We start from the raw sequence: 24,033 nt of genomic DNA on the forward strand, positions 1-24,033 counted from the left end.
ATGACAGTCCAGTAAAGCTAAACCATCTGCAAATAATGGCGCTCATGGCGTTGAGTAGTGCTTTCACGACAACTCTGACTGCTGCCTTCGAGGCCCTTCTAAATATCCAATCGTTACACATACACTTTAAACACAAAGCACTATTGAGTGCATACAGACTGCAGATTACAGGTCTTTAAAATGGTAGCCATGTTGATCTTGCTACCACAAATCACAAAAGGTTACTTGGGGTGAAGAAATTCTTGTTCATAGCCCACTCACATATAGTTTCCTTACAGGGCATTTCATGTGACGATGCCCTCTCGAGAGGAGTTGTTGTCTGGTTAGATGGAGAGACAACAACAAATGCAAGTGGCCTGTTACACTGACGGCTCTCTGATGAGATTGGAACAATCTCACTCTCTAGGTAGATACTGTACTGTATTCCAAGCAGAAATCTTCTTTTGTGTGGAGCACAATCGGCCCTTCAACAGAGTTTGTCTGGCAAGGTTATAAACTTCAGGTTGCAATCAAGGCCCTTAGCTTGAACAAATCACTATCCAAGATACATGTTACATATTGAACCAAACCTTCTTGATTATCAGGTCATTTCATTTGTAGTAGGTGATAGAATCCAATTAAACTTATATGAGAAGATCTGAAGAAAGAAGACAGAAAACCGTGACCGAACTAATATCTGGAACATCTTTATAGCACAAGAACGGCTTTTAAAAATTCTAAAAACTTTTCGATTGTGTGTGGTAAAAAGCCCGGACTGTATTGTAACTTTCCTAAAGTACGCATACAAATGTAGCGAATGTAGTGGTCTTAATCTTATATCGAAACTATAAATATACAAGAATCGAAAACAATTTTATATATGGACTTGCGTTGCGATGCGTTTTTGCAACGGTTTTTCGAGTGGTAGTGTATTCATTCATAAATAGGCTTCGTAGAATGTACCTATTAGCAGAATCAAAATAGGATAGGCTGAGTGGAAATGAATCACATGAAGTAGAAAGAAATCAATGAATTGATCGAAAGTAAATAATAAACATTCGTTGTATTTTCCATCGATCCGCGTAAATTTGTTGCTAAGAAAGTTTTCGTCTTTGCGCAATGAATGCACAGATTGCTATCATGCTATCATAGGTTATGCATGCAACCGCTAACAATTTAGTAACAAATTAGATATATCTACCTACACATTTGCCTCAAACATTGAAACCCAGCGCACAAAGCAAAATGAGTCAATGCTGATCATGATGGGTAGAAAGAAAGAGACAACTAGTACCACGACACTATGTTAACCGTGTTTGCAAATGGAGCTCGAATGTACAAACGATTTTGTGTACGAATAATTGTGTTCGAGATTGTATATAAAAATGTGCTAGAAACGAGTACAAAACAAAAGAAAGCATAGTCTTTGAACGGACAAGCTCAGTCGCGTGTTGGACGGCACTGAGTAGCGTACCTCCAGAGCCAGTGTAACGGACTTCTAACTCAGCTACACTGGTTGTGAAAACACACGGCGCAGTGAACTGTGGCGCCTGCCGTTCAACAGGCAACTGAGCTTGTCCGGCCAAATCCGTTCTTTAAATAGTCGATGATGACGTCAGTCATAGAAGCGTAGCGCGCTAGGTACACAAATCTGTCGTGCTGAACTTGGGAAGCGCTATCTTCTGTGTGTAAATGCGCGATATTTTGACTAGGGGAGAGAGAATTTATCGTGAGATGGCTGAATTATATGCGTATAAAATTGGACTTCTTTTCGTTACATACCATTTTTGTAGAATTTGCGAAATGCACCCCCATATCGAAAACAAAAACGTAGTCCTACACCAAAATGCCGATTCCACGTATTTCACGCAATCTACCATATCTTAAACACGATTACGATTATCTTAAATTGGTTAAGCTTATGAATGTATTAAGGTATCGTATACAAATACCAGTTGAATTATTGACAATCACTCAAAAAATGTAACTATTATACCTATTGATTTTACACATAGATTTTTGCAATTAGCAGAGGCATATAGATAGACCCTAATGTGTGTATTTACAAGAAATATTAATCTTATATTCACATTTCATAACTATAAGGCACATAGAGCCCGATTCTATAACAATACGCACATATAACTTATGTGTGTACATAGATAGTTGATACGGTTGACACATAGAAGGTATGTGTGCATGTGATAACATTAACATTTCTTCTTCATATGGATTTTAAGTGGATTGAAGCAAATAGAATTAACATTTGAATTTTTTCAAGTGATGGACCGATGTTTATAGTAGTTATACCACGAGGACAAAACTATGTTCACAACTCCCCTCCCGTCCCTATTAAAAAAGTATTTATGTTTTTGGGAAGGTGTCATATCTATAGGAATACTGAAAGCGAAAAATACAATATTTCGAGACAAAATGTAATGCAACATAAACATATTGGAAGATGTATTTCTCATTACTTGAAGTACAGAACGAGTAACAGATCCATATATCTAATATAAACGGAGAAAAAGGTCTTTGTCACGTTTTACGTTTTTCCGTCAACTAGCCCAGGACTCCCCTACCGATAATTATGGCGAAACTTTCAAACTTGTGTAAATCTTTTTAATAATTGATTAAATTAACCAAGTTTTGCCGAGTTACTCTAGAGAGCAAATTGCTTACATACGCTCAGTTCTCAGTAAGATTTCGACCGAGATGGAAGAAAATCAGCAAACCATTCGGGGAAGGACTTTGTACACCCACACATTAAATCCTGCGTTGTTGCATCGCACCTTGGAGAAACGGAGGAACATACATCATTCGACCGTCTCAATGGTTCTCCATAAGTTTCAGTAATGAATGATAGTAAACCACAAGCCGAGAGCTGGAATAAGCCGCGAACAACGTGTAAACATACCGTGAGGGCGCAGATTGCTCATTCCAAGTGGAATCTAAACATTTTGATGCAGGACTTAGTCAAAAAACTTGATTTCATCCAGAAAACCAAGAAAACGCATACGATCATTACCAGATGTGGTAGAAGAATTTCTAGCCAGTTTTGTATGAGTTCTTGAAATATTCTCCCAAATCGGGACGAACACCCACTGAGAGTTACCAAAACGCGCGCCCGGAAACTATACGATGCGCTAAAATAATACCGATGCTGCGTCATTGATGATGAGACCTACATCAAAGCGGACTCCAGGAAGCAGTTACCGGTACTGGAATATTTGACGGGTAGAGACAAGTTTTATGTGGATGATCGTTCCAAACGGATGAACTTACCGAAACTCGCTTCGAAGTACCTGATTTGGCCATATGCACTGGTGGCAACCCTAGTGAACCATTCGTATTCAAAGTATGGAGCAAGGCTTACAAAACTGAGTGCCGCCTAAACCGGCTTTTGGATTTTGTGCCGAAAAACATGAACCCATTGAAATGTGTTGAACTCCCTCCGATCGATACCTATTGGGTCATAATGAAGCGCGAACTTCGGAAGACCAAAAAAAGGTGAGGACAAAACGAAAATAATAAAGAACTGGAACAGAGAAAACGTTCCGTAGACAGCTGTACAAACTATAATGGAGGGCGTCAATCGTAAATCTCACGCAACTCGAACTCATTATAAAATTTAACCGGCATATGTGAGCTCAAACAAATACTTCTGCAAAACGTTGGGTTTATTCCGATAACTGATATACTAATCAATTTGAAGTGTCGCAATAATTATCGACTCACCCTTTATATTAACCTTGACAATGGAGAAGTCGTTTGAATCAAAAGACGCACCCTGTCTGGGCCTCAATTACGTTTCCTCTTCTGCACCTGTGTTCCTCAAAGACCGTGAACATTTCTTTCAATTGCAACTTGTCCGCAGTCAGCAATTATTGTCAATTTCTAGTGCAGTTTTCAGTTTTACTTCACCTACATTAACGCACCACCCATTGTTTTGCTTGAGTGGCGTGTAAAACCATCCCAATCGCGTGAAACAGATCTTGATTCGGTCGCGAAGATAGCTAATAGGCTTGAGAATTTACAATCAGGCCTGGTGGTGATAGAGTAAAATAATTCACACCGTCTCGCTGTTTTTTATTCACTGTGACTCTCGTTTTTCCGAATCACGACAGAGAAAGATGGAAAGTAGGCCATCGGTGGCACTGCATTCAATTCATCCGCTTCCCTGACAGTGGCTAAACCACTACGGGCTCTCGAAATCCGGATTGAAGCTACCGCAGCCAACAATCTAGTGAATCGATATTCAAATTTTTGCTTATCGTGTTAACCCACTTTGAAAGAACGGTTCTCTCCACACACACTTAAACTTCAATTCGCATGTCTATTTCAGTTTTATGCTTTAAAGAGCTACTCAATACCTATAATAAAATCAAGGCAATGATTTGCCTGATTAACCTAATTCACTGAAAACAACTTGAAACTTTAATCCTTAAACCAGTTTTCTCCTTTCTGTTGCAGATATTCTTACTCTTAATCACGTATATTCAAATCACCCGAGCAGCACAGGCATTATGGCCAAACCTATCGACAGAGAAGTGTTCTAGCAGTGGGAACTTGAAGTACATCTCAGGAAACGCCTTAACGGACAGTTCTAATTGTATAGGACCTAATAACGCCCCATACCCAAGTAATGTAGTTTCTCGGACGTTCTCCAGCTGGAGCCCCAGTGGATCTTCGCGGCGGGGCCGCATGAGTCAACCACCGACAGTGGATCCAAAGATGATGCAGCGAATGTTGCTGCAAGTGTACGGTGATACCAATGAAGTGCAACAGCAAGAAGATGTTCGCTCCCGATACAGTAAGTATACCTATCCAAGCCGTAGTGGTAAAATTGGGTACATGACTAGTGAAATAAGCCAAAAAACTGAACCGAGTAGAAGATTTATTAATATTACCATATATCAATGTATTTCACAATATCCAATTAAATGATTAACGATTGTTCCGATAAGTGCAACATTTTCTTTCGATGGCAATGAACATTTTTAGCGGTCAGACTTACAATTAACCCATTAAGCTCCAACGTCGTGTTTGCGCAATGCAGTATAGTTGCGAAAACAAAGCGCAGAGTCATGATGAGTTAAATTTCGACAAAGTGAATCACATAACATGTGAATTTTCCCAGCCCCCGGGGAAATGTATGGCGAAAGCTAGTTTTCTTTTTCGGCATAAGCAAAATGCATAATTCATTGTGCCGGTCGCTCACGATCTTGCTGCAAATGTCATTGGCTTCATTCCGTCATTAGCTGATTGTGCGGGTGCAAAGCGGAAGATAGAAAAGTTGAGGAATTGCTCCATTGTTTACCTCAGCTCCAATATCCATCTGATTCTTTGTTGTTTAATATTAGAGAAGCAGAAGGGTAAACACATCACAATCTCACTGAATCAATCTATCATAGCAGCGAAATATATTCTTCGAATTTCATTCATATTCCAGATTTCCTGGCATTTGTTTTCTATTTCTCATTTTTAAATTGATATTTTAAATATTGTTCGCTGGGCTAAAGCTTATATATCGCAGGATCAGTATGGATTCAACTAATTTGACTCAAAATTCATATAGCATTTAATTCGGAATATTGAAGAGAAAATGTTGAATCTCGGTATTTCGAATGCATTTCAACCGTCAAGCCACAAGTTGGTGTCAGTTACGGCGAGATGAACGAAAATTGCCTACTGGATGGCTTATATCATATCTCGTTGGTCGCGCGCTATCTGCAGTTTCATCAAAGCATCAGGTGTGTCCCAAGGAAGTAATCACGGATATCTGCTATTTCTCTGTTTTTCAATGATGTCTCCTATGTCATCCCATCCAAGATGCATACTTAAATACGCTGTTGACCTCAAACTGTTTCTTGTTGTATCATTCATAGTCAGAGTCGAAAAATGTTTTTTTCGTTTACCAAAATCCGACGAAAATGACGAGCGAGCGATGCTACTTTCTAAACCACTAGAACATTACGAAACCGAAAATGAGACAGCGGCCTACGACAAAGCATGCGGGTAAATTCAATTTCATTATTTCCTCCAAACATTCGTTTTCGCTTCGAAATTGAGAACGACATTAGTCTCTTCGATATTGCACATAGCGCTGGCCAAACGAAAAGAAACTAGTAACGATATTTATTTGCCGTTGTTCGATTTGGGAGAATAACAAGCTAGCGATGATATTGGACGACTGAAGGGGCAGTGGTGTGCGTATTTCCTGTGTTTGCGGCGTTCTAGTTGCATTGTATGATGCACATTACTATAATTTCATTTAATGAAAATTAAAATAAAAATCAAAATTACTGATTTGAAATTAAAACGAGATTGAATTTTCGTATTGTCATAGGAAAACGAAAGTCACTACTTCTGCTACTCGCATCCATAGAATCGAAAGAAGAAGGGGCGTTGTTTTTATTGTTTCGCTTTGTGTGAATTTAGTAACGAAGGAGGCAGCGAAAAGACGAAGGTGAATTCAGTGAATTTCATCGTTCATTGAATGGATATGAGAATTTTAGGCCCTGTTCATAGTACATTATATTGCACTTGGATGATTTCTGTGATTTGTGTATCGCAATTTTTTTACCCTCCGTGTATCTGAATACTCTGTGATCTTTTTCGCACTAGAAAAAAGAAATAAATTCGCTGGAGTTACTCTATCTCTGGGAAATCGTTTTAGCTCTCAGAGACCTTGGTATGATTCTAGACTCGCAGATGTCTTTCACAGATCACTACCTCCAAGTTATCGCAAAGATGAATTGAAGTCTCGATTTCATTATAATAGTTTCCAAAGGGTTTACCGATCCTTAATGATTACGCGCACTGTTTTTCACACTTGTTCGGTCTTTTCTAGAAGTCTACCGCCTTATATCGATCACAGTCATTTGGTCGATATGAAACAACGAAAAATATTTAGAGCCGTTTTTTGGGTGAACTACTGGCTGGTGAAATTATTGCTCCAGATATTATCTCACAAGTCAGCATCACAAGTCTAAGATTATGGAATGTTTTGGGGCTTGATTTCCAGCGTATCGAGTATGGCCAGAAAGAAACCATAAGGGCGATGTGTAGTTTCTTTGATAGTGTACAAGATCATTTTAACTTTTCTGTGTTCAATAGTGTTCACGGTGTTTTTAGTATTCATATTCATCTCGTCAGTAACTAGCACCAACTGGGTGTCTAGTTCGACGATGTACCCAAATTAGCACTAGTTAGACACACACAAAAATCCAAACAGTTCACCCAACCTATGTGAACGTATAAGAAACTGACTTGTTCCTGGTGATAACCCCGGAAGCAAAAGTAGAAGCTCTGGTTTGCTGACGAGAAAGCAAAAACGAACTCTTGTCTTTTGACTAGGGAGCCAAACGCCTGGCATTATGCAATATTAATTCCCAAGAGTAAAACATGTTTTATTCCAATTTCGCTTCTTGGAAATTAATATTGCATAACTTTATTAAAAAAAATCGGCATCTCTGAAACTTCGATATGTGAAAGCATGGATTTTTCCCTTTCATTTGCGACCAACATCGAAATAATCCGTTGGAGGTCCCAGAGCAATTATTTGTTTGTATTTTTTTTTGTGTGAAAGCATAGGTTTTATTATAGGTCGAGTTCATTATTCTGCCCCTAGATGGCACTTTAGTCATTCGAACAGCTCTAAAAATGTGAATCTATAAATTGATCAGAAATCATTCAAAACAGTTGTTTAAGATTTTAACGAAGTTATGTTTGAATTAGTTACGCACAATGGCTAGTGGTTTGGAAATAAATTTTCACGCTTTTAGGTTATTTGCAAAAAACTAGTTGGGTTAATTGAACAGTGCATTCAGAAGAATTTGAATGCTTGGAAAGCAGGCCCGTAGCCAGGAGTTTATTTCGGGAGGGGCTTAAAAAAATATTGTATAAAGCTTTTTTATTTCGATTATACAGGTTTTAACCTTATGGTTATTCGCCTCTTTTTGGGTTAGAAAATTTCTTTAGAATAATTTCTAACCCTACATGTGCGGGATTGATGAACGAACCGTGATGAGCTGCGTAAAAGGTAATCAATTTACCAACTACGCTTTACCCGCCCCTGCATAAAGCTTTTAGTTCTAATTACTTCATATTGTCACTAGAAACTAAACGAAATTTTGAAAAGTTCTTAATGAAAACAAAGCCAAATCTAAGACAATCCATGTTCTTTGTCACAAGAAAGGCTATAGTACATCAACGAATTATTGATGTTTAATTTGATTTTTATTATTTATTTTTATTTACAAGTTACAATTTACTCTTGTTGCAACAATGGATATTCTAGAGTTCTCAGTATTTATGCGCTAACCGAATATGACAATCCTTGACGGTGCTGGAAAACGCAAGGTGTTCTAAGCTACACGTTTAAAAGGTGTAGATGACGCTAAATCGAAATGAGTAGAAAAATATTTATAAAATGTTCGATCGAAGAGATTGTCGAAATTTGCACAAAATCTTCTGATTTAGCAAACGAATTGTAGATGGTTCAACTTCTATTTTCTTGATCTGGCGTCCTGTAACTATTACCAGTTCTAATGCATCATGCTAACATAATTTTTTGGCATACCCCAGTTAGGAAGGAGGATCTTTGGTGATCAATAGGATCAAAATATATGGGTCATTCCACGTCTGATTTACAATCAAAATTTGAATTCCTTCCAATTTTTTTTCTTGCATTCATTAGTTAAAGTAATTGACACGTATTTTTTATTTTGGCTGAATATGATTTTTCTCAAGTTATTAGTTTTTGAACTTTTGAAGTTTATAACATTGAACATTTTTCAATCACTTATAACTCGGAAACTAGGGGCATATCACTTGTGATGCATTTTTAAAAATCAGCGAAATTAAATGCATTTCTTTCCATCAAAATAGAAACTCATAATGTATTTTGCGTCGCGTGCAATGTTTTTGCGTTGCGTGCAATGTTGTTTGCGTTGCGTGTAAGACGTCAAAACCCTACAGAAAAACTAGCCCTACATTTAACAAAACGTCGAACAAAGTGGATCAGCGTAGTACGTTTGTTAAACAAACTTTTCTGCGAGGGAGTGCAAAGCTGATGCAAAAATGGAAATTAAATGCATTTTTTCTAATTTGATGCAAATTTGTTATACATTCTTCGAGTGATCTGCCCCTAGCTCGGAAACGATTCGATATATGGAAAAAATATTAAATAAAAAAGTTGTGTACTCAATGAGCTCACTGAAAAAAATAGCAATTTCATTTTGTTATATAACTTATGAAATTTGCAATTGTTTGAAACAAATTAAATTTTTTAAAGTTGGACCAATTTTTTACTTATTATTTTCTTTAAATATCAAAAATCATGTTAAAATAATTGTGCAAAAATTTGGGAGTGGATATCAAAATACTTTGCGAGATATTACAATTATAAACTTAAAACAAGGCAATTTTACACCAAACGCCTAGTGATAGGCCTATTGTAATTGAAATATCTCGTAAAATACTTCGAATTTCTTTCTGAAATTTGTACACAATCTTCTCGATATAATTATAAATTATTTGAAAAAGCTAAAAAGATTTTTTTGGCTCCACCCTGAAAAAAAATTTGTTACTAATATTTGCATAATACATAAATTATTTAACAAAAACAAATATTACAAAAAAAAATCCGCCGAGATCTTCCGAAAACGCAGCTTTTATTATTTAATGCTTTTTTCCAGAAATCTAATAGTTTCTCAGTTATGAGGGAATGAAAAATGTCCAATTCTATTAAATTTATAAAACTGATTTATGGACTCCCAAACGGCTTAACCAATTGCCGTAAAAATTTATGCATAGTAGGAATTTGTTATGGAGCGTGTTTGTGTGCTATTGGTGGGGATTATCTGCCTACAAGAAGGCGCTTCGGAACAAATTATGGTTTCCTCCTATTTCGTTGAAAGTCGCATCAACGTGCGATGGGTATTAGCTAGTACTTTATAAAGTTCAAAAATCATAACTTGAAAAAAAAATCAAATTCAGCCAAAGTAAAAAAATCGTGTCCATAATTTTCAGCTAAAGAGTGCAAAAAAATTGAAGGGAACTAAAATTATAGTTGTAAATCGTGGAATGACTCGCATTCTGCAAATTTAAGACTTTTTGGGGGTATTCTCATGTTAAAAGCAAATATTTTCTAAAGTCCCCCGAAATCAAATTTATTTTGATTACATAACTATATTAAGAAGATTATGTGAAAAATTCAGAATGGAACTCGAAGTGTTACGAGACATTTCAGTTATAACAGGCCTTTCGCTGGGCGTTTAGTGTAAAATTGCCATGTTTTATGTTTATAATTGTAATATCTCGCAAAGAATTCCACTGCCAAATTTTTACACAATCTTTTTAACAGGATTTTAATACTTAAAGAAAATAATAAATAAAAAATTTGGTCCAGCCTTAAAAAAATTCAATTTGTTTCAAGTAATTGCAAATTTCATAAGTTATATAACAAAAAAATTGTGATTTTTTTTGGTAAGCTTATTTGAAAACGCAACTTTTTTATTTAATATTTTTTCCATATATCGAGTCGTTTCCGAGTTATCAGTGATTGAAAAATGTTCAATTTTATAGACTTCAAAAGTTCAAAAGCGAATAACTTGAAAAAAATATAATATTTAGCCAAACCAAAAAATACGTGTCAATTATTTTTAGCTAAAGAATGTAAGAAAACAGTTTGGAAGATGCTTGACGTTTATATTAAGCGCACATTGCTCTAATCTATTATATCTAGCATAAAATGAGTATTGTTAGATACCATTACTAGCGATAAATGTTAATTTTGGGACAGTTTTTGTACTCAGTTTTCTATGAAACTTCTAATTTTTTATTATACAATTCGTTTACTTGAGTCGGTTCAATGCATTAGCTAAATGAAGCCTTGAGTCTTTAATATATTTCCACGATGTCAACAATGAAAATGATAAAACGCTAATGGTTGTCCAACAGATCTCGTGCGATTGACCTGTTTACTGATTAAGAAATATTTTTCATAACCAACCGCGTCTTGGTGGTCGTTCATATCTATCTTGTACACTTCCGTATTATTATCGTGGTAACTGCCATGGACATGGCAGTTCGCGAATATCTGATTTCATTTTTGTTTTGTCCCCTTACGGGCCACAAGTGTCGACTTCCTCAATGATGATGCTGACTGTTAATTTTGAGATACTAGACGCAGTTTTTGCCGTCAATATTATATGAACAGCAGCCACAAATTTGGCAATTGTTTGTTTTTCAGGTAATCGTATTGGAGACTATGGATGTGCAAAGATGTAACGTGTATGATGATATTACGCATTGTGTTTTGTGCGTGCAGGGTCAGCTAGGACGAAATCCTAGCTGACCCTACCCGTCTAATTCCTAGATGTGTCCTTTATAATAAATTACATTTTTTCCAAATGTGACAGGAATCTTTTAATGGCCACGGTTCAAAGAAGTTAAGTTTGTTTATTGGGGCTTTAACCTCCTGGTCGTTCGCCCGCGGTTCAAGTAAGAGGTATCAGATCTTGTAGCCGAACATTGATTTTCTCATCATCCATATATATGAGAATCAACCACGTGTTACAAGTTGCAAAATGACTGGTTTCGCCTAGGCTAATTTGTTGAGTAACATAAGTACTGAATACCTGACAAGGTAGAACTCGTTAAAGGCGATGTTCGTAAGCATAACCTCTATTTTCACCTCCAGCAAATATTTCCCATCATGAAATTCGGTTATGCAAAAATTCCAATAGCCAATAGCCTCCACGTTTGGCTGGAGCACCACTTCTCGCTTCTACGATTCAATCATCCGACGGATCACCCCAGCAAGAATTAAAGTAACAGTTTCTTTTGTTCTTCCGACGAGTCACACAATATGAAAGGAAGTGTGTTATCAGACTCGGCATACTGAGTAGATATCGTGACCGATGTCTTCGGTGGCTCGAAATAGCAATCTTCCTCACCATTCTCCCATTAATTTGTTGAAACCAAACAAGATACAATTTTTTTTACGAGTTACCGAAAAACATGTTGCTTCTTAAATTTATTTTTGAAAAGTTTCGGGGGCTTTAGCCCCCTAGCCCCCCCCCCTCTGGCTACGTGCCTGGAAAGTCTTGTCTTTTAGTCGAATTTATTCTTCCAGATTCTAACTAGTATGGGAATGAGGAGACATACATAAATGTTGACCTAACGTGTGCGATATTAAGGGGGAATAAGGGGTTCAGCGTTTGTTTTTAACTATGTCTGTACACATTGCAAAAAAAATAAGTGCTTCTTCAAATAGGATTTTTACTTCATAAACAACACTTCATAGAGACCAATACAGTTTAGATGAAAAATAAACAATAAATAAATACACAAATAAATAATTTAATATATAAATAAATACATACGTAAATAAATAAAATTTAGTTGCTAGTTTAGTGGTGAAAAAAAAGTTTTTCGTACGATAATGACCCAACCGTATTTTGAAAATATGTATAAGCAAAAACAAGAAATTTAAGCGGATTCTCTTGAAAATTTCACAATTTTCGCATCAGAAAATAGCAAATTCTGGCAATTTTAAGAGTTGTTCACACAATCACACTGTTCAAAAATAGTTTGCCACATCCGCATTGATGTGAATGTGAATTGATACAGCGGAGTTGGCTTTTAGTGTTTTTCAAGACTAAAACATTTTTCAAGAACAATTCAGCCTAAAGAAATATTAATTCTTCCAACATGCCTGGGTCATCCCAGAAAAGCCGCGTGACAAAAATTAAAGCTAAACGGAAAAGGGTACCTTCTCCACCTGCAAATTCAATTGACTGCAGCAACTCATTCGATGTTTTATCCGAACGTGAAGCTGATGAAATTTCTAAATTTCCTCGCATTGCGCATAATGCCAATGAGAAGAAAACGCAATCACCTCCGCCTATAACAGTGATGATCTCCGACTTCAAAGCCTTTCGAACTGAGCTTTCAACGTTCCTTCCGGACGTGAAAGTCTCTTTTCAGATTGGCCGAAGAGGAGAATGTCGAGTTACAGCGGAGGAATTGATTAGCAACAAACGACTACTCCAGTATCTTACGGAGAAGTTATATAATTTTTTTTATATGATTTCAAGACAGATAGACCATTCAAGGCTGTCTTGAAAGGGCTACCACAAAGTCAAAGTTTGGATGAAATATCCAACGAATTGAAAAATTTTCTTGGCTTTTCTCCTTCACAAGTTATTCTTATGAAGAGAAAGGCTAGCGGCGAGAATACGTCAGTACGCTCTGGAATTATCTAGGAGCTTTATTTAATTCATTTTAACCGTAATGAGGTTAATAATTTGAAAGTATTTGAAAAAGTACGTTTTATGTTCCACGTGCGAGTAAAGTGGGCACATTATAGACGACATGAGGGCAGAATTCAAAATCTGACCCAGTGTCGTAGATGCCAAGGCTTTGGGCACGGCACAAAAAATTCTCATTTGGATTCCAAATGTATGATCTGTGGTGATGAATCGCACACGAAAGATACTTGTCCGGTGAAAAAAACCACAAAAAGTTTCAAATGCGCTAATTGTAGCGAAAATCATAAATCGAATTTCTGGGGTTGTGCTGTTCGAGAAAAAATTATAAATTATCATTCTAGACAACAAAAACAACAAATAAAAAATGTACCTACTTCTTCAGGTACAATTCAAGAAAACACGTCCAAACGTATTAATCCGATTCAAAATAGATTAACAACTTCTTCTACCTCCGTCACACCATCCTGCAATAGTGTGTCATCTTATGCTTCAGTGGCAGGTAACAAGGCCAAAATAGCGGCTACCGTTACCACGCCTACAAACTCGTTTGAACCCAACGCTTCCTTTAGTCCAATGGATCTAGGTAGCGTAACGGAAGAAAAATTAAAATACTTGCAAGACTCTATGTTACCTCAGATGATTACTGTGTTAAATTCTACCTCCATGTTTGAAGATTTTCAAGCGGGGTGGAAATTTGCTTACAAAATTGTAATGAAATTAAAGTTTAACAATGACTTTAAATAATCATTTAAATTTATTAAATTGGAATGCTCGTTCATTAAAAACGTGCGAAGACGATTTTTTCAACTTCTTGAGGATACATAATGTGCATATAGCCGTTGTGACCGAAACTTTTTTTAAACCAAATATTAAATTGAAGAGTAACTCTAATTTGGTTATTCATCGATTTGATCGAATTGTTGGATTCGGCGGAGGAATCGCAATAGCCGTTAATCGCAGGATCAAACATTCCGTTACGCCGTCTCTTGACACCAAGGTGATCGAGAGTTTGGGTATCGAAGTTGAAACTGATCTTGGTATCATTTTTATTGCTGCAGCCTATTTGCCTTTTCAGTGCACTGGCGAGCAAATTAATTTCTTGAAAGGATACTTACAAAAACGTACAAGAAATCGGTGGAAATTCTTCATAATCGGTGATTTTAACGCCAAACACCGAGCCTTGGAATAATGCTCAACGGTAAACTACTTTTTAATGATTGCTCTGCTGGTTATTATTCAATTTTGTTCCCGAATGGTCCTACGTGCTATTCGTCTGTAAGGAATCCATCAACACCTTCACCTTTGTAGCGAATTGATTACACATGCTGACTTTGATTCTGATCATCTTCCAGTAACTTTTTCACTTTCTCAAGAAGCTGTTTCTAATCCCATTAGCTCAGTGTTCAATTATCACAAAGCGAATTGGGAAAGGTACAAAACTTATATTGAGAATAATTTTAATCATGACCTTCATTTACAAAATAAAGCTGATATTGATACTGCATTACAAAATTTAAGTAATTTTATAGACGATGCTAAAAATTTATCGGTACCAACAACACAGAAAAAATTTAATACTCCTATTATTGACGACAATCTTCAACTTCTGATTCGCTTGAAGAATGTTCGAAGGCGTCAATGTCAACGTTCTCGTTATCCTGCTATGAAATGTATCTATCAAGATATACAAAAAGAAATAAGCATAGATTCACACTCTTAAGAAATGAAAATTTCGCGAAAGAGGTTGAACAAATCAAGCCAAATTCTAAACCTGTCTGGACACTTGCTAAGATTCTTTAGAAACCTCAGAAACCAATTCCAGCTTTGAAGGAAGGTGACCACATACTTCTTACAAACGAAGAAAAAGCTCAAAAACTTGCTCAGCAGTTTGAAAGCGTCTATAATTTTAATCTCAACGTTGTGAGTCCTATTGAAACCGAAGTCTTACAAACATATGAAAACTTTTCAAATCAAGTATTGTCTCTAGACGATATTGTTGAAACAAACTATGATGAGATCAAATCCATCATGAAAAAGTTAAAAAAATATGAAAGCTCCAGGTTATGATGGAATTTTTAACATTCTTCTTAAAAACCTTCCCGAAATCACCATGAGATACTTGGTCAGAATATTCAACAATTGTTTTGAATTAGCATACTTCCCTGAAAGATGGAAAAATGCCAAGGTTATTCCTATTTTGAAGCCAGATAAAAACCCAGCAGAAGCATCTAGCTATCGACCAATAAGTTTTTCTCTCTTCTATTAGTAAACTATTTGAAAAAATCATCCTAACTAGAATGATGTCACATATCAATGAGAATTCTATTTTTCTTCCTGAGCAGTTTGGATTTCGTATTGGACATTCAACTACTCATCAACTTGTGAGAGTAACTAACATGACAAAGGCTAATATCTCAGAGGGCTATTCCACTGGAGTTGCTCTTCTAGACATCGAAAAAGCTTTCGACAGTGTTTGGCACAAAGAATTTATTGCCAAAATGTGGGATTTCAATTTTCCAATTTACATAATAAAGATAATTGAAAATTAACCATACCCTACAGGTTTCTTATCAGAATTGTAAATCTAATAAGCTACCCGTTAAAGCAGGCGTCCCTCAAGGATCAAGCGTCGCACCAATCCTATACAATATTTTTACCTCTGATCTTCCAAATCTACCTACAGGCTGTAAAAAGTCACTTTTCTGTGATGATACTAGCGTCTCAGCCACTGGTAGGAGTCTTCGTATTATTTGCAGTCGACTGCAACGAAGCTTGAATATTTTCAATGATTACCTGAAAAAATGGAAAATTTCCACTAATGCGGCAAAAACACAATTGATTGTGTTTCCGCATAAACCAAGAGCTTCTTCTCTTAACCCAAATAATAACCATATTATTAAATTTAATGGTTTGAATTTAACGTGGTCAGAGCAAGTTAAATACTTGGGTTTGATTTACGATAAAAACTCACTTTTAAGGATCACATTGAAGGAATCCAAACAAAATACAACAAATATATAAAATGTTTATACCCTCTTATAAATAGGAATTATAGGCTCTGCCTAAAGAACAAACTATTGATTTATAAACAAATATTCAGACCTGCAATGCTATATGCAGTGCCAATCTGGGCAAGTTGTTGTGCTACTAGGCAGAAAACGCTTCAAAGGATTCAGAATAAAATTCTGAAAATGATTTTGAAGCGTCCTCCCTGGTTTAGCACCAATGAGTTGCACAGACTCGCAAACATAGAAACATTAGAAATTATGACAAACAGTATTATAAGCAACTTCCGACAAAAATCGTTGCAATCTTCAATTGCAACGATTAGCTCTCTTTATTATTTTTTAAGTTAGTTTATAAGATTTGTTTAGCTCCTTATTCACAAGACAAGTAGGTTTAAAACATCCTACTGAAAAAAAACTTAGCTGCGAAAGCATATTATATCTTAATAATAATTAGCTGAATCATGTAAACAATAGGGATGAAAAGTCACCACTTGTGGCTGAACATCCAATATACTAAATTAGAAATGTAATGCAAACAAAACAATATAATCAAATAGAAAATAATATATAAAAAATGGTACCACTGCGAAGGGAACTTGAGAACTACGTATCAATGGTATTACCATTCGGAGAAGTGGCGATTGGCGAAGCTACCCGCTCCCATTGAGATGGCTTTTGGAACAAACACAATATTTTTCTGTAGTTGGTCATAACCTGTTAAATTTATTGATCATACTGAACTCCCTCTGGTGCCAATGGTTTGATGGGAATCCGGCCACGATAAAATGTTCAAGTGATATTGAGACGATCGAGCGGGCTAATAAAACGGGAACACCGCAAAATGCTGTAATTGATAATTGTTTTCTTTTTTATACACAACACCATTCAATACACACTTGTGAAGCACAAAAGTATCCGTTTTCATTACAAAGAAGGTCTTGCGCTTGAATAAGTTTAGCGTGAAATTGAGTAAATTAGAGCTATGAGAAAAAACAACACCATAACGGGAGCATGGGGAGATTTTTTGTCTCACCTTACTAATATAATCGAATGGTAAGGTACCAGCAGATAGGCTTAGATCCAGTTTCTGCTTGTTGATTTGAAATTGGTTCGCTTAGAAAATATAGTTTTTCATTTCTTTGAACTAATCTGTTATTTTGCGTGTACTTCCCTTTACCCTACACGATGTTATCACGACTTCATTTACATATTTGGATTACATACTTCATGGATTCATTGATCTTTACCACGCACACAATGGAGTGGTTAATATGATTTACTAATTTAGACAACCTTTACGAATGATATTAGCACAATCACAGTTTCCTTTCATTTTCGTGGTGTCTAACGACGGACGCGTGATAAAAATATAAACGACTTGCCAAAATTTTAACAGAGTTCAATCGAAAATTTTGCAGCATTCGTCATAAACTAATTGTTTCTTTACTATTTTCGTTTTTCTGAAGGTCGCTCGTTAGACAGCACACCGCAATGTCGCAGTGATACACCGTCCCGGCTGTGCAAAACACGCTATAACACCACCGCTCCGATGTATGGCGTAAGCCTCACTTCCGGGCAGCCCGTAACGATCGTGCAAAAATTTCCCGATCTTCTGCAGCAGGTCGTCTTCGAAGTATGCGAGTAAGTACCCTTTTGATCTCACCACTCGTGAATAACCACCTTTACCTATAGGCATCGTATTACGGTACACAGTGAGGCACTGTGATGGTTCAACGTAAGGTTATTATTGATTTGGCCCGCGATACATACGAAAAAGTTTCTCTTCGCTACTGTTATGCTGATCACTTTCGATTATTGTGAGAGAGTGGTTTTAAACATTATTGTTGACTAGTACGCAATTGACTTTGAAAGATGTTTTTACGGTTGCTGCTGCTAGTTTTTCTCATTTTATTGAACGTATCTTTTCTCCAAACTCCTTGGAAGAAAAAAAATTAAGTAACGAAAAGAAACTGGTCACGGTAGCCACCGGTCTCATATCAATGCACGATATGAAAGCTGCTGCGATTTTATTACTTTATATTTATGTATGTATCACATCAACGAAAATAATAACCTAATTTTCTTCGAGCAATTTTGACCTATTTTCAAAATAGAGTAAATAATTAGCAGTATTTTATGAAGGGTGTACCACATCATTTGCACAACTGTTTTGTTCGTATCAGTGATGGTCACATTTTATTGTCGGCCACTTTCTCTCGAAATTTCTCAGTAGTAACAACAGTCAATTGAGATGCTCAGTACAAGAACAGCCTAACTCCACAAACCTTTTTCGAGAAATAAAAGAAAAACGAAAACGACCGAAAATAAAAAATTCGTCGCATGATAGCAAAGTGAGCGTTACTGATTTATTAAAATTTCAGCAATACTCCTCATAGTCGGCTATACGGAATTCAAGTTGCTTATTTGGCTAATCGTATTAATACAACAAATGATAAATTTCCCAAATTGTCGGTAGCCGGCTGCCTAGAGCAATTATTACATGATAACGCTATTGGAACACTTACTAACAACTCTCCCCTTCCCGTGATACATGTGGATATGCAGAGGATTCCTTGGTCTCTAGCAGCGACATGTATCGGACTAACATTCCTTCCTTTCCCAGAAGATCTGTATTCGGACGTGGTCGGCGTCTGTATTGATCAACATGCAGGGATCAATATAGATTGCACAATGTGGCTCATCATGTTTTCCCAAGCATGTTGTTCCAATGAAACATTTTGCAATCTCAATTGGTTCTAGTCAATAACTGAGTAGCAACTACGGACGATCTCTTATGCTTATGCTTATGCTTAAATAAAAGAAAAAGGAAAACTACCGAAAATAGTCTTTTTATGTAACATTTTAACTCAAAACTTTTCTTTTCCGTTTTCTGGAATATATTTAAATCGAGGTATTGTTGACCAAGTGTTACTGTTTTATAGTCGCCTTATCTTTTATGTATTGATTTTTTCTATCTGGAAAAAACGTGTATTTGAAGTACATTTCCAAAATTTGAAAAGCTTTTATTTAGGTTTTAGTCACTGTGAAAATCTTAAGCGCATTAAAACCTATAGTAGAAACCAGTCTTGACCTAAGAGAAGAGCCGACAACAGGCTTCTTGCTGTTTTTAATTTTCTGTACTGGGCTCTGCCGTAAATCTAAAGACAACAAGCGTTCATCGTTTCCAGATTCCATTTGCATACTTTCCACAATTGCTGAAAATAATAGAACCTCAGAGATCGCATCTCTTTCAAGAATTCACAATACTAATCGTTTAAAAAAAAATTATTTTTATGCATGTCTCTCTTGACAATACACGTAGCTGTATCGTCATTCTGGACCTTTATTCAATTTGTTTGAAATGTTGATGTGTATGAAAAATAGCCAGAATAAATTCAGCAGCACTGGTTTTCATCCAGTTTGTAAATATTATGAACGCTCTTGATTAGCAAAACGACCAATCAGAAGCTGGTTCAATATTGAGGGTTGGACTGGATCAAATTAGCTATGCGATTGTCTTCTCTTCTCTTAGGTCTTAACCCGTTCTCGCACTAAGGGCCGATTTCTTCACCCTCGCTTAATTTTCAAACCTGGTTCACCAGTACGTGGAAACCTAGTTTAAGCGCTAAGCGAGGGTGAAGAAATCGACCCTAAGTCTCTCTCTCTCTCTCTTGTGTTTTGCGTATTCTACAGGGGGTGTCATTCCTGTCATCTGCTATGAAGATATACAGACAGTATTCAACGAATGATGGGCCTAGGTGCTTCTGCACGCTGCCGTTTTGTTTTATCCTTCATTTGACACGCGTTTACAATTGTATTTTTATTTAATTTATTTATTTATACTGGTCTTCGAGTTACTCGTACCGACAAATCCTTAATTAATATTAATTCTATGTTTAAAGGAAGTCTTGCTATAAGATTTTTTGTCTTATAGCAAGCGTAAAAACTAGGATTGTTGTCCATTTTTTGTTGTCCCAAGATAGCACAATTCGATCACTCGAGAAATTGGCGCTTGTCATAATCGTGTTTCACTGTATCTCAGTAACCCAGCAGAAGGTAGATATTTTAAAATTCAGTAACATGACATATCTAACTCAGTTCACCCCAAAATGGCGTTTGTCATAAGATACATTGAACGGATTGTTTTGAGAAAATAGAATACGATACATAAACAGTGTTCAGCACATACACTCAGGCTCGAAAGAATGAGAGAGATATTTTCCAGCCAGGTAACGACCTAAGAACACGTTCTTGCGTGGTTCACTTTTAGATTCATAATTTCGACTGTTCTATAACATAAAAACTGAAAATTTTAAAACTAGACCTTACTCTCCCCAGCTTGAGTAGGCGTTCTTTAGTAAAAAATTCATGCCACCTGCCACGTCAAGTTTTAGGCGTTACTGGACTCAAATAATATTTTTTCTCAGTTTATCCAGTCTAAGTATCTGTGCTGATAGATTGTTTTTCACAAATTGTAATCGATTAATGCCAAAAGAGTGTTGATTAATTGAAATAATAGATTAGTTTAAAAGTAAAGGCATTGCGTTGTACTTGCTTTTAGAATTTTGTTACATAACAAATTGTAACATATACGAGCAGGAGAGTTGGCTATAGCGTGTTTTACTGAAGATTAGATAGTCTCCGGCGATAGTTTTGACAGATTGAGATTCATTCGTGAATTGTGTTACACGGTCTTGAAAGGAGTATTTTTTATGTTGCCGTGGTCGTGTCTATTTAATTTTTTACTAATCGTTAATCCAAAATTTCTATGATTATCTTAATAATCGCAGACATATCAAGAAGGGTCAAGAAAGTGCATGAGCCTTACAGAGATATCACGGAGCTACATAGATTTTCAAAAATTTAGTGTAGGTTGTAGGACTCAAATGCAACACAAAAAAATTGATTGAAAAAAGTTGCAAACCTGTCAAAACTTGATTTGTAGCAAAAAATCCATTTCTTGGGACTTTGGTTATTCATGGTTGTTAAAATTTTTAGGATCTTTTGGAGTACAGTGAAGTTGTAGCCATTTGAAGTTAGCGTTCCGACTAATTTTGAGGCTTGATACGTGGAGTGTTAAGATTGTTCATATTGCCCCCACTACGACCTGTTTATTTTACCCTCTAATACATTTTATTTTTAAACTGGCATTCCGATTGAGCCTTTTAGTCGTGATGCCTAGTTATTGCGGCGAAACATCGGTAATAGGTTGAATTACTGTTAGGGTTGCCACCCCTCCGGGTTTGACCCGGTGCCTCCGATTTTCGGGAGCGATCTCCGGGTTTTACATCAATTTCTCCGGGTTTGGAGAAAAGATTGATAATTTCAACTTTTTTCAATTTAATTGATTCTTTGCAAAGTAATTAAAAATTGTAAGTATAATATATTTACTATTTTTCTGGTTCAGATGAGTCCACTAAAAATTTCTGATTTCGTACGCGAAACAACGAAAATGAAAAAACAAATCAATTTACAGTTTATTATAGCTATAATTAAAATTTTGCGTGCACTAAGTCGCTCAGAGGATATTTCCTGCAATTTTTCGAAATCACTTCGTTGCTGGTGGTGCCCATCTGCAGCTGCATCAAGGGATGGTGGGTTTGTTCTAATCTAAGTGGCTAGGTCTACATAAAACGAGTTCTTTCGGTGTTGCTGCTGCTCCTTCAGTGCCCCCCAATTGTTGGTTATGGATGTAAGTTTTGCCTCTTTGTTGGAACGTGTGGTGACGAATTACCGAGATCACAGAGTGCTTCTCCTGTTAGTTGTGGATCAGAGCAATGCTCATTCAACTTATCCTCCACAGCGAGAGTGCTGGTGCTATTGCATTCTTTGCACTTAGCCGGGGAAGAGAAATTCTACACCTAATAAAACCGACAAAACCGTTCACAAACATGAGAAATTTACAGCTTTATTTTGAAGACGAGATCACTCTACGGTGATTGCGAGGTAATTTTGGTATTTTTCAATCAATTTGTTCTACCTGTTTCAAAAGCGTTCCATGGCTAATATTTTTGTGGCGTATGTCCTGTCGCCTCGTGTACAAACAGCTTAAAGTCTAAGATGTCGTGCAATCGCTTTGATTTCACACTTGTTTGCTTTGGCTTAAAGTCCTCCATTCTCAGGTTAGTAAAAATCTCCAGATCAACGCTTTTCCAGAGGTGGCAACCCTAGTTACTATGATATAACCCCATTTTCAGAAGAAAGTTTGAATTTCGCCTCAAAAGGCCTTATATTCCCATGCCAAATTTAACATCGGCTATAGACATGAATGCCGATTTTGGCCTTTATCATATTTTTATCATATTCGGCAGTTTTTTTATCTAAAGAAATGGTTTCAATATCCTTTGAACACTTGGCAGGTAAAGTTTCTGTGACGTTTGTTCTGAATTTAATAAATATTGGCTACCTGTTCATTTTACCACCCCCTGTTTATTTTACCCACAGTTCCGCTATGACCAACATTGCACCACAGCACAGTGGGGCCGGGCTGGCCAAAACCCCCAAATTTCATGTTCGATTTTTATACTTTTTATATTTTTTCCAGAATATACAATATCTAAAGTAACGTTAACCAAATTTTCAAGTCCATCGGTAAAACCATAAAATTATTACATGTTCTTGAAGCTACCAAGGCCTGTGAAATCTGCAAGAATGCGAGGGACAAAAAATGTTAACGCGTTGTAATACGAAATGCTTCACTGGGTCCTACAATTAAAAAATCAAACTCAAATAAGTGGTTTTTATAGAAAAACATCTCAGAAATTCAATGACGTATTCAGATTTGAGAAACAGGCTGTACATAAAAAGTTATCGATAAAACAATTCATGTGTGTTTTTTAAAATGTTTTAATACATATTCAAAGCGTCAGCTCTTTACCAGAAAAAGCTAGTTGAAGAACCGCATCTAATGCATCTGATGTAGAATTTCATCTAGTTTATGAAAATCATAGTGTCATCTTGAGCCGTTTTGCGCCAATAGCCAAAATTTAGAGATTTGTGGATAAAATATTTTTATGGAGACGCACGGTATTTTTTACATTTAACTTTTCTAGATTTATTTCTTTTCTAGATAACTTTGATTTTCTAATACTGCCTGTACATTCTCGGTTTTGTGTTGATCTCTGTGATGAAAATGAAATCACACCAAATGCATCTGGCAACAATGACTTGTGTTTCCCCATCTTTACAGTTTACAGTCATTAAAGAAAAGAGCAAATAAATAGAAACGATACTAGCATGGCTTGCAACTATATTTATCTCTTTCATGAAGGCTCTCTTTTCGCTGTCTACCTGTTATTAACTTGTGACAAACGCGAGATAAACGCATGAGTGTGTGGAGTGCTCCGGTCAGCCCGATTAGTTTCCTTTTTCGATACCACGGCCGCAAACGCTAACTGCGGAATTTGTAATAGCGAGAACCATTTTCACTAGTGCATCCGGTTTTGAAATCTTTATTATTTGTCATAATGATTTCCAAATCAGGTGGTGAACTCCTGGTTCAAAGAGAAATGGATGGTTTGTTTTAAATTATGTTTTTTTTTGATAGAAATTCTCTTGAAAAGAATGGATATTTTGAATGCTACTTATTCAATCTCGGATACAGTACAGAAGCGGAACTATATCTTGAAAGACATTCTCGATCACGTTGATGGCAGCAGCGATTACGAAAGTGTTGTGAAGATATTCTGGATCGAATTCGAACGTCGCTGGCAGAAAAGTCAACGCAGGAGCAGAGCTTGGAAAACGAATCAGCTGAAAAAGAACGA

The 24,033-nt window shown here is 36.4% G+C and overlaps 1 protein-coding gene across 1 annotated transcript in view; it reads left to right on the top strand.

The window, feature by feature from the left end:
* LOC131688072 (uncharacterized) overlaps positions 1 to 24,033 on the top strand; it is a 34,957-nt gene that overhangs the window by 1,544 nt on the left and 9,380 nt on the right. Inside the window, exons 2-3 of the mRNA XM_058972225.1 lie at positions 4,453 to 4,792; positions 17,734 to 17,908. Coding sequence (XP_058828208.1) covers positions 4,453 to 4,792; positions 17,734 to 17,908 — 515 coding nt within the window. The remainder of the gene's footprint in view (positions 1 to 4,452; positions 4,793 to 17,733; positions 17,909 to 24,033) is intronic.

Source organism: Topomyia yanbarensis, chromosome 3 (assembly GCF_030247195.1).
Source record: "Topomyia yanbarensis strain Yona2022 chromosome 3, ASM3024719v1, whole genome shotgun sequence".
Taxonomy (NCBI): Eukaryota; Metazoa; Arthropoda; class Insecta; order Diptera; family Culicidae; genus Topomyia; species Topomyia yanbarensis.